The sequence below is a fragment of the Panthera pardus genome, unplaced genomic scaffold, assembly GCF_024362965.1.
Source record: "Panthera pardus isolate Hobbes unplaced genomic scaffold, ASM2436296v1 HiC_scaffold_6, whole genome shotgun sequence".
NCBI classification, from domain to species: Eukaryota; Metazoa; Chordata; class Mammalia; order Carnivora; family Felidae; genus Panthera; species Panthera pardus.
Window position 1 is genome coordinate 18205275 of NW_026526991.1, and position 16334 is coordinate 18221608.

General features: G+C 45.4%; 1 protein-coding gene across 3 annotated transcripts in view; it reads right to left on the reverse strand.

Annotated features, from left to right (window-relative positions):
- The window catches only part of STAB2 (stabilin 2), a 164681-nt gene that overhangs the window by 26786 nt on the left and 121561 nt on the right, over positions 1-16334 (reverse strand). For all 3 annotated transcript variants that reach the window (XM_053895983.1, XM_053895982.1, XM_019446618.2), the window contains 10 exons: positions 13709-13828; positions 12742-12789; positions 11526-11609; positions 10107-10253; positions 9165-9305; positions 8107-8166; positions 5677-5853; positions 4240-4329; positions 2138-2284; positions 674-730 (listed from right to left, as the gene is read on the reverse strand). In XM_053895983.1, coding sequence (XP_053751958.1) covers positions 674-730; positions 2138-2284; positions 4240-4329; positions 5677-5853; positions 8107-8166; positions 9165-9305; positions 10107-10253; positions 11526-11609; positions 12742-12789; positions 13709-13828 — 1071 coding nt within the window. The remainder of the gene's footprint in view (positions 1-673; positions 731-2137; positions 2285-4239; positions 4330-5676; positions 5854-8106; positions 8167-9164; positions 9306-10106; positions 10254-11525; positions 11610-12741; positions 12790-13708; positions 13829-16334) is intronic.

Below are 16334 nucleotides of genomic sequence, written 5' to 3' on the forward strand. Positions count from 1 at the left end.
TTAAAATTTTACTTTTCCTAATAACCACACACAGAATTGTTATTTGCTACATTTTATGGAGGCAAAAACATATAGATTATGTAACTTGCCAAAGATTGCCCACTGAAACTGTATCCCATAGCCATGGACTCCAAATTTCATTGGCTTAACCATTACTCTTGCATTGCTTTCTGGACCCTTATCCTAGCTTTGCTCCTTACTAGCTGTGTGGCCTTGGCCTAATTGCTTACCCTCTCTGAGATTCTTTTTTTTTTTTTTTTTTCATATGTGGAGGTAGTAATAGCTTCCTATGAATGTTATAAGGGGGAATAGGGGTAATGGATAAATAAAGGGAACAACACAGAGCCAGGGACAGGAATAGCACTCAAAATGCAACTATTATTTTTATAACTATCATTATCTTGGAAAGTCCCTTCTAAGTCTACAATCCCATGATTTTTCTAGACAGTTCCTAGAAGGTAGGTACTGGGTTGAAAAGTTGCCTGGGCTAAGAATGTTCATCTCAGCTAGGCTAAGAATGCCTGGTTGCGAAAAGAATGTTGTAAATTACAGTTATGCAACATACCCAGAGATGCACACACACGCACACTTACTCACGCCTCCCAGAAGATTGGGGTCTAATCATGGAACAAACATACTGCTCTCCAAACGTTGTCACTGCATTCGTAATTACCTTTGATTTACTCCACCTCGGGCAGCTGGGGGTATTGTCACAACTCCAACAATCTCCCTAGTATGCAAGAAAAGAAACGCTTAAACATCAAGAATATTGGTAAACACAAGGATATGCCCCTGGTTAATATTTTGACGGGTCGATGAAGAACTTAATCTTGATTAAGATTCTGGCTGTGGTCAAGAATGCAAAAGCAAACACACTGCCAGTTTGCCATGGAGAATTCTGAAGGTCTGTCTTGGCGCTCGGCTCCTTGGCTTATTTCTTTGAGGTGAAAAGTTCCCTGCTAGACAGAGCTGGCCCAGGGCGCTGCCATACAGGCATCTGGTAGACTGGCCCCGGAAGCATGCACACAAACACCACTTTCATTATAAACTAGGTGTGATACTTTCGGCCAGTCACGCATTTCGATCCTTAGGTTTCTGATCTACAAAATAGAATGATTCTTGCTGTCTGATCTTCAGGGGATCGGGGATGGAAAATATTAACTGCAAAAATGTGTGCGAATATACTTTGGGAAGTTAGGAAGGCCACAACCCCTACAGCAGAAAGGGCAGCTGGGTTTTCATCGCCTACTTTGGTATCGGACTGGTGCCTGAATAATTTGGGATATTTATTGAATCCCTACAAGTTGCCAGGTACCAAAGCCAACCGGTCACAGACTTTGCCACATAGGACGCTTCACCTCTTTGAGACTCAGTTCCCAAATCTACATCATAGAGTTGTTAACCAGCAACTCCTGTTATTGGATTATTTTAGGAGTAACATCAGCATTGAGCCAAATGGCTGGCTCAGATGTAGTACTCCATAAATGATACATGATGGATGAATGAGTGTAAAATCTTGAAATGCCTCCTACAACCAGGGCCCAGGATAGAGATTGAATCACCACTGTTAAAAGAATGAATGAATAAAATAAATGGAGGTGTGGCACAAAAATGGCAACTTTTTGTGAAAATGGAAATTTTTTGAACAAAAATGGTTCAACCTAGGTTGAATAATATAATACTAAGTTGAACCATATGAAGTTGCCATTTTTTGTAGTCAGACCCTATAAATAGGGCAATTTTATATGGTCTCATCTGGCAGAATTGCAAAAAAAAAAAAAAAAAAAAATGTTTGTTGAATGAATACGTGAATGACTGGATAGGTGGGTTTGACAATGAATAGCTTGTTGCAGAATAACTGGAACCCAGTTGGTACCCCACAACTATTTCCTTAATGACAAGGGAATGGATGGATGGGTAGGTTGGTGGATAAATGGGAATGTTCAAGGCCTGGATAGAGCCACGTAGATGCCTATTGATTCTGGCTCTCAAGAGCACCATCATTTGGCCCTCAGATCTCATGGGTCCTGGGCTCCCTTGAGGACCAACCCTCCGTGGTTTCATGGCAGAGTCCATGATAGATCATGAGGGCCGAACCCCAAGTGTCTCCTACTATAGCACTGATTTTAGGACTGACCGAAAAATTGTATGCGGCAAAAGTGTCACAGTGGCCCCCCAGGGTGGGATCAATCAGTAGACAGTCAATGCCGTAGGCCACACCCAGGTCAAACAAGAGTTCCCGTTGTACAATTCTGCATGTTTGGTCATTCAGGAAGAGCTCACCCTGCGAGGGAGGGAGAGAGGGAGAAAGAGAGAACAGTCAACAATCTTTCTCAGACTTCTCTTCTACCTAGGTTATATCAAGTGGTCAGCATTTGCAAGGCTCAGAAAGAACTAAATATGTATGTGTGTGTGTGTGTGTGTGTGTGTGTGTGTGTGTGTGTGTGTGTATGCTATATATAAATATATATATATGATATATATGCATATATGTGTCAAACACTCAGCATGTACTATGTGCCGAGTAATATTCTGTGTGCTTTACCTGTTCAAATTCTTCTAACCCTCACAGCAACCCTAGAGTATCCCTGTTTACAGATGAGAAAAGTGAGGCAGCCAGAGGTTCAATAACTTGCCCGAGGTCAGACAGCCAGCAAGTGGTGGTGTGGGCGTTCCTACCTAAGCCGTCAGCCTCGGAGCCTACACTCTTGGCTACTCTGTAACACTGCCTCCACCAAAGTAGAAACAGGGGCAGCCAGGTGTTGGGGTGGAGCAGGCATGACCTGCCTGTGGTTCAGGATAAACTTAGGTAACGTGGCCACTTTATGCGCAATAGTGTAGTTTGTTTTTATTTAGTGCTGGCTGCCAGCAAAGTGCGGGCACAACCTTTTTTTCAGAAGATACAAGCAATGGCTTTAGCTCTATAATGATGCCAATAACTTCTTTTTCCATGTACTGGGCATTGTCTAAAAAGTGCTTTAGATACATTATTGTGCTTTGCTTGCAACAATTCCAGGGCTTTCTTCCTTAAGTTCAGGCAGCTAGGAAATTGTTGAATATAGCTTCCCCATCCCCCTAAGGAAGAAAAATGCTTTTAGGTACTTCTTTGGCAAAAAAAAAAAAAAAAAAAAAAAAAAAAAAAGAGAGAGAGAGATAAATCTCAGCATCTACTGATGGGATGGACACAGCGTGATTCAGTGGAAAGAAGAGTGGAAAACTGTGATTAAATCCCCCCACTTCCACTTATGTACTGCGTGACTGTGAACAAGTTACCGAACTACTCTGAGGTTTGTTTTCACCAGGTCAATAGGATTAATGATTTCATTGCACAGGGTTGTTACAAAGATCACACTAAATGATACATTGCAAAATGCACTGAAAGCTATATTAGCACCCAGAATGAGCACTGGATATTCTTATTATACTTCTTTGATAGGTTGGTCATCAGATATAAACAGAATGTTGTATGGCCCTTCTAACAAGGCTCCTTGAAGGGAATCAACTCAGCTGGGGGCTGCATCCCTTTTGTCCTTCCTCCTTTGTGCTGCCTGGAGAGTGGACATGATGGTTAGAGCTCCAGCAGCCACGATGAACCTTGAGGTGACACTGAGGTTGGAAATGCGCTGCAGAGCGGAAAAACAGAAGGAGCTCCGCCAATGAGCCATCATATTAGCTCTGGATTGGCTGCCTCCAGATTTCTCTTAAAAAAGACACAAGTCCTTATGTATTTAAGTCACTGTCATGTTGGATTCCCCATTATATGCAGGATATAGGATGTAGCTAATATTATCCTATCACACCCATTCATTATGTGGAATTACAGGGAGGCAATATTGCTCAGAAACTAGCCAAGGAAGGTGAAAACTGCAAACTTTCTCTCTGTTGGCTGATCTAGGTAGATGGAACCGAGAGCTGGCTCCCCCTGCCAACAAGGGGCTAGAGGTGAGGCCACAGTGGGGCTGGGAAGGAAGGGAAAGGAATGACAGTATACTCTCCTTGTCAAAACAAAACAAAAACAAACCAACCCAAAGCCACTCTCTGCAAGTGTAAGGGGGGGCCCCTGACACCTGCTACCAGGGCTTATGCTGGCCAGGATTTATCAGGTTTTTCACAGCTAAATACTTACTCTCAGGGTAAGACCCCTGAAGGCAGCCAGAGAAAAGGGCTTGCTGTCAATGTAGGAAAAAAACGAATATTTTCTTGAAGAGGTAGTGGTTGGGGAAAGCTGTTAATACTCACAATGTCACGGCCAGTGCCGCACTTCACGCCCAACTCAGAGCCTTGCAGGGTCGTCCAGGCAGCAGATCTGGGGAGATCCACTGCTAAAATCTGTAAGAGTGATGGTACCACATTAATACCCCAAATTTTGGCTGAAGGAGCACCCAGAGGAGCTTTGCCAATCAACCAAATCTGGCCACAGGTTTTTCCAGCTTTAAAATGACTGCCGATAGAATCAAAAGGAAGCATAATCATGGGCTGTCTAGAAGTTGGAAATTCTATCTGTAGGGAAAGTGTCTCCCTGCTGGGCTAGCTTCAATCCCCCTTCCACACCTCTTCCATGCTTGGGAGTCCAGGGCAGATGCTGTGTTGGTGTATGAAGCCAGTGACAGGATCGGCGGGTCAGGGAAATGGCATAGGGTGCTGTTAGGGGTTGAGCTGTGACCCCTCAAAAGTTTAGATAAAGATACACTGACACCCCATTACCTCAGAATGTGACTTTACTTGGAAATAAGGTCATTGCACGTATAATTAGTTAAGATGAGGCCACACTAGAGTGGGCCCTTAATCCAGTATGACTGGTGTCCTCATAAGAAGAAAAGAGAAAAGGAGAATTGTATGTGGACACAAAGACACAGGGAGAGGACAGCCATGTGACCAGAGGGGCAGAGCTTAGAGAGGTGCATCATCTACAAGCCAAGGAATGGCAAGGATTTCCGGCAACCACCGGAAACTAGGAGAGAAACATGGAACAGATTCTCCCTCAGAACCTCCAGAAGGAACAACCTTGTCAGCACCTTGATTTCAGACTTCCAGCCTCCAGAAGTCTGAGGGGTACATTTCTGTTGTTTCAAGCTACCCAGTTCGTGGTTATTTGCTATGCAGCCCTAAGACGCTAATACAGGCCCTATGAATGAACCAAAGTTAGGGTGCTTGGCATTCTTGGATTAGGCAGACTCAGTCCTGGAGAGAGACATGGGTCCTGGTTGAGGACTCAGAGTGACAGGGTTTCAGCAGGAGCTACCACGCGGCTACAAGATCTTGCTTCCCCGGTCACGGTAGATCCGTTCAGGAGTGGTTGCGTCTGGGGGAATCTGCCCTTTGCCTAGAAATTGTGGAACTGGGGGAGAATGAGTTGGGAGCTTGGGAACTGTTACCAACAGCCATTTTGCACGTGAAGTGGGGCCGAGGAGAGTTGACCTGCAGCACGAGAGAGGAAACGATGCTCCTGGGTATTGATTCAAGTTGGAAAGGAAATCATGGGAGGTGGGAGAAACAGAAGAGGCCTGGCGCACTGCGGGGGTCCATTAACCACAGGGCCAGTCGGAGGAGGACACCAGGGGCGGGGGGGCATGCCCAGGTGTCCTTCGCACCTCGGAGGTGGAGACACATTGACCATTCCTGGCTTTGATCCCCCTTGGGCACCCCTGCACTCACGTCTGTATGTTAACAAAGTACCTTGGCATCTCGGATCACGTGGAACTTCAGATACTCCTTCAGCTTGTCCTTGTTGTCTTGGTTGAACAGGAAATCCTGCTGTTCAGGGGGTAGGGCTTGCAGGGCTTGGTCGCTGGGCCAGAAGAGAGTGACTGGAGTGTGGATGGGGTCAGTGATGATGCTCAGCAAGCCCACGTCCTGAAACACAGGGAGTCGGGCGCATGCGTGGCAAAGCCCAGCCACAAGGCACAGGATCCTTCTGAGGACCGAAGCCAGCCAGGGGCGGGGTGGGGGGGGCCTGTCGTGACCGCCCCGGGGCTCCCCGGGACTCCAGCTGGTTCAAGGGTGACAGCCTGGCGCCCCAACCATTCTGACCCTCATTTTCTTAGGGAGCAAAACAGAAAGTCAATTCTGGGCTTTTGTGAATAGAAAAATAATGTGTAAAAAATATCTTTTTTTGATTTTTGCTACTGCTGCCCAAATATTTTAATTTCTGGAAGGGCCACTTAGCATTTCCCCATATTTCATTTAAAAAAGTGAAACTGACACAATATTGAGATATTCCTGTATGAGATTTCTAGATCACATGGACTCAGAAGAGAAATTGCTAGACAAAGGGAGGGGAATCTTTTTGAGAACCTTCTGTAACCCAGGTACATTATATATATTCTTCCTTGTAATTTTTCCAATAACCCTATGAAGTAGGTTTTATTATTCCTTCCTACTGAGCCCCCCAGAGAGGTTTGCTAACTTTCTCTAAAAGCCTATGTTCAACCAGACGTGATACCCAGGTGTGAGGGTGACTGTGAGGTTTTGGGGCTGGGTGAGCAGGCAGAGATACTTGCCTTTGACATCCCTGGAGAGTCTCATTTTGAACACCTTGACATCTCCATTTCTGAAAAACTCCGAGGGTGAGCCCCAGGCTATTTTGGAAATTGCTGGTCAATGCAGAAGTTTGTAGGCAATGCTAAAAGGGGTAGGGGTGGGGGTGGGGGTGGGGGTCTGGGTTCTAAGAGTCCTCCTGGGGCTTCTCAGGGTATGAGGAGGAGAGGGGACCTTGGAAGACCCTGTCCCTCCCTGATTCTCCTCTGAAATCTTTGGACAAGAAGTTTCTCTACTCAGTTTGTGGGAAAAGTGAAGTCAGAAAGATAAACAGTAAAACCTTGGATTGCAAATTACCTGTTCTAGGAGTGTTCCACAGAAACACTTAAAGTTTCTAACAAATTTTTACTTGATAAGTGAGTGACGTCTTGCATCACTCATACGTGACTCCAAACATCACATGATCACAGCTGAGCCAATGGTTCTCTCTCTCTCTCTCTCTCTCTCTCTCTCTCTATCTCTCGCTGTGGGATTGTGAGTGATCGTCTCCCATGGTCAGATGCTTGGTCTCAGGCCACGGTGTTTGGCAGAAATCAGTGATTTTCCGGAACACTGGAAGGTGCCCACAACTGGCACTAGTATATTTTTTGTCACTTCAAAGCACCAAAGACAGGCCTTTGCTTTTCCATCCAAGAGTAAGCTTAGGGATGCTTTGCTTCCTCCTAGCTCAGGCTGCCTGCAGACAGAGAGAGACCCTTTCCTCTGCTGCCTTATTGCCAGTTCCATTAAATACAGTGCACAGCAAGAGTTTGTTAACGCTGGACTGTAGTCAACATCCATGCGAGCATATACAGTGGCCCCCATGCAGAAAAAGATTCCATCGAGCCAATAGATAGTGACATCGACAGTGATAGTGAAAGTCGTCCTGCACAATAACCCTCCTCTCCTAGGTCTCCCTCACCAGCCACGGAGGTTTTCAAAGGTCAGTGCAGGTTAATTTGTTTCTTTGTCTTTATATTTTGTATTTTCTTTACTTTTTGTATCATATTACAGTATTGTAATCATTTCTATATGAATGTTTTTGGGTTGTGGAACGAATCATCTGCGTTTCCATGATTTCTCATGGGGAAATTTGCTTTGACATACAAGTGCTTTGGATTACAAGCATGTTTCTGGAACGAATTGTGCTTGCAAACCAAGGTTTCACTGTAGTTTTAAATGCAATGTCTACCTATGCCTTGGGGCATAGATTTCCCAGATTTGCACGTCGGCTTGCCTGCCCCTATTACAGAGGTGAGAATTCCAGATGTGAAGCCCCTAGTGCAAGATGTGATGCTTGAGTCCTTTCCCTTGCTTCAGCCACAGGTACATCAATTTCTAATTTGGCCGGTGTACATTATATAGCTGAATAAACCGAATGCTGTTTTGGGAATGGAGTGACAGCGAATGACTTTGTTCTATTGGAAGTCGGGACTTTCCTATGCAGATTCCCACAATGGCTGGCTTGCTCCCCGAATAAAACAAAACACTAACGACAAAACAAAACAACCCCCTCCCCCCAAAAATCCAAACAAACAAAACCCTTCAAAAAAGAAACCTCCTTAGGCAGGTAATCCCCTGGGTTTTTACCTGTAGTAGGTTGTGAAATTTGGTGTAGCCGTGGTTTATTGCCACTGTTGTAAGATTTTGCTGCAAAGGCAATAAGAAGAGGAATAATACCTTTCTTCATACAGTTCACCAAGCACGTTAACAAAAGTTCAGCTGAATGAAATCAGGGTAAGATAACGTGAGAGGTACTGCAGATTGGCTCGTCAGCACCCACTCCGGCTCTGACATACCCACGCCTTTCCGCAGTCCAGCGGATGGGGGACCATGCGTGACATTTTCCCAGACTGCCTTGCAGCTCCAGCCCCGTGTGTGACATAGGATCCACCAAACAGAAGAGTTTTTACAAGGATTATCGGTGGAAGGAAACGACAAGAGACGGAGGTGACCGCTAGCAGGAGATTCTGACCAGCACAAGGGTGGAGGCATCTGGTGTTCGGACTTGGATGTTGTAGGGGGTGAGGCTGGAGACAGGTCAGAGCAGTCCCGCAGGAAAGTCACGTGCCTTCCCCTGGCAGGTATCCCTGGACCCCTTTGTTCCCAGCTATGTAGCTTCTGAATTAGACTCTCTGGCTTTCCAAGAGATTTGCTGTTAAACTTAGTATCTTAATCTCCTTTTTGTTTAAGTTAGGTATAGTGGGTTCTGTGGTCTGCAACGAAAAACCCCGGCCGATGCTAATAAATAACAATCAAATTCAAATTTGTCTTTTCTTTCAATTGAAAATGAGTTTTACTCCAGGTTTGCTTTGAGTGATATCTATCATCTATCTACTTATCTATCTATCTATCTATCTATCTACCTATCATCTATCTATCTCATCCATCTAAGTAATTTCTCCATCTTCCAAATCTATGCAAGACCATCTGTCCATGTGGAAACTAAAGTAAAACTTATAAAATCCATTTATCTCTTTAAATTAGGCTTTTACCTATTTACTTCTTACTAGAATAATATTCACTAGGCTTTTCCTAGTAGCTTGAGACTGAAGCAGCAAAATTAAGATGCCTCAAAATCAGAATTGTGAAAATACATTTTGAGTATTATGAGTCACTCTGGGCTGAGAGTATGATAATGAACCCACCAGGATCCTTCCAGAGGCATCTTTGGGGGTGACAAGCAAGTTTTGGGGAGACAGCAATTTGTCTATGATGTGGATGATGCCATTGGTATTGATGAGATCACTGGATATGATCTTAGCCTTATTATTTATATACACTGTGTCCTGAAATTAACCAAGAAGAGAGAGAGAAAAAAAAAAAAAAAGAAATGAGCACAAACAGAAATGGACAAAGTCATTTCTTCCAGAATGCTTTACCAACATGCTAAGTCATCACGAAAGTGAACATTTAAGTAGGGCTGTGGGCAAAATCTGAAGATCTAAGTTCCTTGAGCACGTTTCTTTGTTATGATTATAAAAGGAAAACTGAGACAAGACTGTAATTTTCACCTGGAGGAGTTAATAGTAAAGAACCAACCACAGTGGTCATTTCGCTGTGATTCTCAAATATGAAGTAACAAGTACATCACTTGTGTTGTCTGTACCACCTTCTGCCTCCACCACAACTTACTTCCCTTTGCAATGGATTCTACAGTCACCACTAGTTCCTCTGTTGCGGGGGGCGAGGGGGCCAGCATGGTCAGGTGGCTCCGGTCAAAAGTGTTCACCCCCTCCAGCTTCTAACCCAAAGCCGTTCTGATGACCGCTTGAGCTGTTTTGCTTACGAGTTTCAATTCCAGCTCTAATATTTACATGCTATGTGACCTTGGACAAGTCATTTAACTTCTCTGAGCTCCGTTTCCTACTTCATAAATTGGGGAAAGAATAGTATCTACATCATGGGATTCTTTGGAGGATTAAAAAAGTTAGTACACATCAAATACTTAGAATACTACATGGCATATAGCAATCACTCAACATGTCTTAGTTGTTGTTGTTATTACTATTATTACTGGTATTAGTCTAAAGAAGAGAAGAGAGAGGGCCTAAGAAAGATGGTCCTCTTCCCGAGGTGGCCTCTCTTACCTGAGAGACGGAGATGACGATTGACTCCCCTTGGAGAGAGGTAGCATTTGGGGTCAATTTCAGGTTTTCTAGAAGCAGTTGGTGGCAGGCGATCACATGATAACGAAGAACCTGGGGCATGAGGCCCTGTTTGTCCCAGTCTTTAATCTGTAACAGAAGATGGGAGGGTTCCAGCCTTTGCTGGCCCCCTCCATGCCCTCCCCTCCTCCATACTCTCCCCAGGGACTCTCCCCCAACTTGCACTGGGAAGGAGGCAGTCAGGGGTGGCTCGTGGTCAGGTTTACAGGGTACAGGCTGTTCAGACAAGAGGGAGAAAGTGGCCCTCCCTTCTTCCCTGCTTCCGATATGGAATCTTAGAATGAGTGGAAGGGAGTTTGGAGTTCCTCTGGTCCAGCATCTCTCAATGCATGCGGCAAGGACCCCAAGTCCTGTGAGATGCTAGTTGCAAAAAGACTTTTCTTGTGAAAAATCCTGGGCAAATCTGCACCGCACCTGTGCCTCTTGGAGAGGTACCTGGGCCAGATTTCCTTTAGTGTGGAAAAGATCACAATGCTTTTCCATTGTAAATCAAAGCACAAACAATATTAGCCATTAAGTCAGTGTAATAAGAAGCCCACAGGTTCTCATCGCTTCAATTGCTTCATGGTATCTCTTTTGATGCTTTTTTAGAGAAAAACAATCAAATGTCAAAAACTTTCCAGAAGTATTTTTGTGCCTCTGTTTTTGTGTGTAGAGAAGAATGCACGGTTTGGAGTCATGTTTCCATCCTTACTCCGCCACTTGCTAGTCGTGTGGCCTTGGGAAATTTACTTCTGTCAATGTCTTTGACTGCAAAAATGGGGATGATAGCACTCCATGACAGGGTTGTCATGAACACTAAGTGAATGAATCTAGGTCAGATACTAGAAACAGTGTCTGGCACACTCCATAAATGTTTGCTACAGTATTATATGTTAATGGGTAATCCTGCATGAGGAGTCCCAGTGAATGTTAGAATAGTAAAGGCTCTGATAAGGTCTGCAAGAAAAAAAAAAGACTTATTTAAAAGCTTTTACCCAGCATTCTTGTTCTTCTTGTTTTCTTTTGTGTTTTTTTTATGTTTGTTTGTTTATTTGTTTATTTATTTATGTCTATGGAAGGTTTGGATCATTTAAAAGTTGTTGGTCTTTTCTAGCTTCCTACCTGATTCAGGAATGTTTTTCAGAGGGCCTCTGGCCATTGGTTACCCTAAATCCACTTAAATGCTTTCTTTTGATAGGAGGTCCCTAAGCTGACAGGCAGCCCCTTTCATCGCTGATCTGCTCTAGCTAATCCTAAATCTCCTGCCCAGAAATGTCTCCAGCATTGGTTCCAGGGTGACACCCAAAGACTGGGTTCCTGTTCCACACCTCTTCAGCTTGCCTAGAGCTTCATGCTTACCCGAGGTTCCTCATCAAAAGCTGCAGATAAAGGTGCAAAGACAGTGAAAGGGCCCGGACCGCTCAGATCTCGCACAGAATGTTCCTGTGGGAAGGAAGGTGGGGCCACATGGCAGGTACCTAATTAACATACGTACAGTTTCAAACAAATACAGAAAGTCAGTGGTGACAGAGGGGAGTGAAAACTGAATCTGGAGATCTGTGTTTTATTTAGTCTCAGATTCAAATTCATTCGTAGTCTTTGTCATTGAAATAATGTTTATTTTTATCTGGTTATAAAAATAACATATGTGGGGGTTTCTGGGTAGCTCAGTCAGTGGAGCCTCCAATTCTTGATTTTGGCTCAGGTCATGGTCCCGGGGTTGTGGGATCGAACCCCAGGTTGGGCTCTGCACAGAGTGTGGAGCCTGCTTGAGATTTTCTCTCTCTCTTCTCCGCTGCCCCTCTCCCCAACTTGTGCTCACTCTCTCTCTCTCGGAAAAAAAATATGCTTATTGTATTAAAGATTTGAAAATATAGCATGAAGAAGGAAATAACTACCCATAGCCCCACTGCCTAGATGCAACCTATTATTTTTAGGTATTTTTTTCCAATGTCTCTTCTACATGCAAATATTTTACATAATTGGGATAATTGATTATAAGATGATTGGTTTAGCTATGCTAATTGCCTTCTTGCCAATGTTAAGAGCCTCTGGTTAGTTGTATTTTCTTCTAGGTTTTATGATTGTATTCATTTAGATATATTTTTTAAAGTTTATTTATTTTTGAGAGAGTGGGGGAGGGGCAGAGAGAGTGGGAGAGAGAATCCCAAGCAGGCTCTGCACTGTCAGTGCGGAATCCGACGCAGGGCAAGATCATGACCTGAGCTGAAATCAAGAGTCGGACACCTAACTGACTGAGCTACCCGGGTGCCCCTTATTCGTTTATATTTTTATCTTTTATTTTTCAATATATCTGGAACTTATCCCAATGTATGATGTGCATAAAGACCTAACTTAATATTTTCACCCAGAGTTAACCAATTGCCCCAGGAATGCTTCTTTCCTCTGGTGTGATGGCAGTTTTTGCATGCAGTGCATTCTTCTATGTAGAATGGGCCAGAAACCCACGTTCCCAGACTTTCTTCTCCCTTCACTGACTCCAGAGGCTACAGTTTCTCTGTATCTGGCTGGAGACCCAACTCCTACAGCTACAGACAGACACACATGTTCTTACCAGCAGCTGGAAGAAGTACTGGGATGTTTTTGGGTTCTTGGGAAGCTCCTGGAAACAAAGATAGAGGAGGGTCACTTCATGTCTTGGGTTCCACGCAAGATCAATTCAAGGTTGTCGCAGGACAATTTCTGTAAGTTTGAGAGTCTTTACCACACTTTCAGCTGGAAATCTGCCCTCATGGGTCTTCTTTTTCAAGCCCCACCTACAGGCTTCCCACCGATGTTCAGAACGACTATGGGAACATGCTGTGAGTTCCAAAACCTTGCTGGAGTCACCATCTGATTTATCAAAGAAAGGTCTAGCCATTTCCAAAAGCAGTTAAGGTTTAGAAGCACTTTTTAAAGTTCAAATATTAAAAAAAAAAACCAACCAGTTATAGGTTTATGGAAGATTTAATTCCTCCATTAACAAGCATATTTGATTAGCCAGAATGCTCTAGTCCCTCTTTAAGCCAAATAACAGAATGTTCACCTTATAAAGGGGTAGAAATCTACAAGTATCATTGCTCCTCATCCGCTATGGCCAGTACAGATGCCTGTGGGTGTGCACACACACATATGTTCCAATGGCACCCACATCGAGGTAATGCCTTTGAGTTTCTGTGTGCTCCATGCGTGTTATGTACATTACATCGGCTAACAGCCCAATGGGGTTGGTACCATTAGAATTTTTTTTCTTACAAATTAGAAAGCTGATGCATAGGGAGGTAATGTAATTGCCTAATGTCTCATTACTGATTGACAGAGTTGAATTCATACCCAGGTGCTTCTGACTCCAGAACTCATCGATGTGAGGATTTTCATGGGTAGGTACAATCTCTTTCCACTGCCAATTTATATAAAGGCAGGCTTTCCCATCTTTGTAGAGCTTTACAAGTTACAAAACTCTTGCACAGCCCTTAGGGACCTGGATTCCTAGCACAGCGAGGCAAGTCGGGTTCGCTCTATGGAAACAGGCCTTTCGTTACCTGATAGATGTTGCCGCGGCAGGTGATCCCATCCCCGATGTAGTTTGGCTTGCAATTACATGTCCTTTCTCCTTGTCCAGTGTGATTGCAGATGGCAAATTCACTACATCCGCCATTTTTCTGGTAAAATTTCCAAGGGGTGGGGGGTAAGAGTCAGCCCGGTTCGCTTGCCAGGTCTGCCAATATTCACAAAGCAATTCTGTACTGAAATGTATTTTTGTACCCACCTTCTAACTGACTGGTTTGCATTATTGCCCTTCTCCTGAACTTGCCTATTAACTCCCTATAGTAAGAGCCATGTATTCACCCAGCCACGTATCCCAAGAGGGCGAGTCCAACCGAGCAGATCTCCAGCTGTAAACGGACAAGCCCAGAGGTGCCAAATGGAAACTTTCTCAGCACATGGGGGTTGACTAGAAAGGGACCAATCTTGCCCAACAGTTCCCAGCTTTAGGCTTAAATCCTGATCTCATAATGGCCAGGTAATAGTCATCAGCTAGAAGGCAGTTGGTATAAAAGAGATAGAACACACTGTCCTTGTCCACAAAGAGCTTAAAAACTGTGGAAGATGGGACAGAGACCTAAAAATGGAAACAAAGCAAAGTTCAATTCAAAGCCAACATCCATAGGAACACCAAGAAGGAGTCTGCAGCCTAAGCAGTTTCTAAGTGGGGAAAGAATGTGAGCTTAGGAAAAAGAACCCCGATGGGGTTGAGCAAAGAAGGAGGTCAACAGACTTAACGGTCGGCTATAAAATCTTCCTTCCCTCTAATGCTTGTTCCCAGAGCCTTAGTGGAGCATGATATTTGGGCCCAGGAGGGACTTCCTGTCTGTCCCAGATTCCAGCCTCAAGCTGACACAGCTCAGTGAGCTCTTCAAGACCAGTTGCCGTCTCTTAAGGGCCCTGGATCTACCCTGGATTTTACCGTCCCGATACCCGGCCTGCTGTAAGAGCACCAAGACAAACCCCCTCTTGTGCCACTTTCCTGCTTCTCTCTGTCAACAAGTCTACACGCTCTAGGTTCCCTCCTACCTCACGGACATTCCCTTCCTTGCTGATCTGACCCCACACCCACCCCTTCCTGCCCTCACAAACCCTTCCTGGTGCCTTCTGAAACTCACCACCATTAACAAACTCCCAGCAGTCTCCAGAAAACTCTCTCCGCCTCTTACCGAAGACGTGTCTGTCTCCCGCAAACGCTGCTCCCCCGCACCCCTCAAGCAAAGCTGTTTTCGTGGCCTGGGGCTGGGGTAGTGTCTTTCCTACTGAGCTTCCAAACTACTTCTACTGCCTCATCCTTCACAGACCCCTTCACAGCTCCCTGAGAACACACAGAATCCACGATGGCCCGTTTCTTTGGTCCTGGCGGTGGCGCCTGGATCACCAGCTTTCCCTCCACACCCGTGGCCATGCTTGGTGGCGTGAACGTCTCTGTCAGTGGCCTCCGTCTGCACCCTGCGTCTGCCACCACCCCTTGGCCACCCTTGGCTTCGTCTCCACATTAAAGTGGACCCCTCCCGAGGCTCTCCCTCAAGCATCCTGCTCTCTCTGACCACCAGCTTTCATCATCTCAACTCCCCTCTTCTAATGCTGCAGCTCCAGCCTCCTTTGACCCACAGGGGCCTCCCCTCCTTCCAGCTGCTTCTCTCTCACCCACCTGCCCGGTGCAGTTGGCCCCTGCTCCTAGCTTTGTCCCGGCACAGCGGCTGACACAACGGCTTGGTAAACCACTGCCTCTGGGCCGGCCCTGACTCGGGGGGCACTGCGGGACAAAGTCACACGTGTGTGATGTCCGCACCTGCCTTCAGAGCTATCACATCGGTGCTCATCCAGAGAGCAACTTTTCTCTCTCTGGGGAAGACAGTTCACACCTTCACTCCTCCCTCCAACTCTCAACCACTGCCCCTCACTCTCAGCTGATGGGCTCACCTCATACCTCATGGAGACGCAGACACCCCACCTTCCCTCCCTGACGTTCACCACCTGCCTGCACCTGGTCACCAACCCTACTTTCCTTACTTAACAAATGAACTAACAACTGACGGTCTGACTAGTCATTTGCACATGAGGTGTCTGTCTCTTCCCCCTCAGTGTAAACTCTTTAAGGGAAGAGACTTCACTGCTTGGTCACTGATGAATTCCCAGTGCCTAAAATGGTGCCTGGGAGCCAGGGAGCTGCTGTGAGAGGTTTCCTACTGGATATGTAGAAATGCAAGCCGTCTCTGTCCTCACGGGACTAAGAATTTATTTAGAGCGATCAGACGCATTTTTAAGCTAGTTCACAGTAAGGGCTCCACACAGCATGTGCCCACGAGTGACTCACTAACTGACTGGCTCACTAACGAACGAACTGATCGGCTAATGATCTACCTGACTAACAGCCTGACTGACCAACTACCTGCCTACCTACCACTGGCCCTGCTCCTTCCTGGGGCTCACCTGTGGGCTCTGGGGCCCTTTCTCCTCAACCACTCCTGTACCCTCCTCCTGGAACATTCCACCTTCTCTCCTTCAGTATCAGTTTCCTTCTCTCTCTTGGACTGTACTCATCAGCGTAAAAGCATGCCTTAACACTCATCTTGCAAGAAAACAAACTTTTGTTCTTGAAAGGATCCAGTGGGTGGT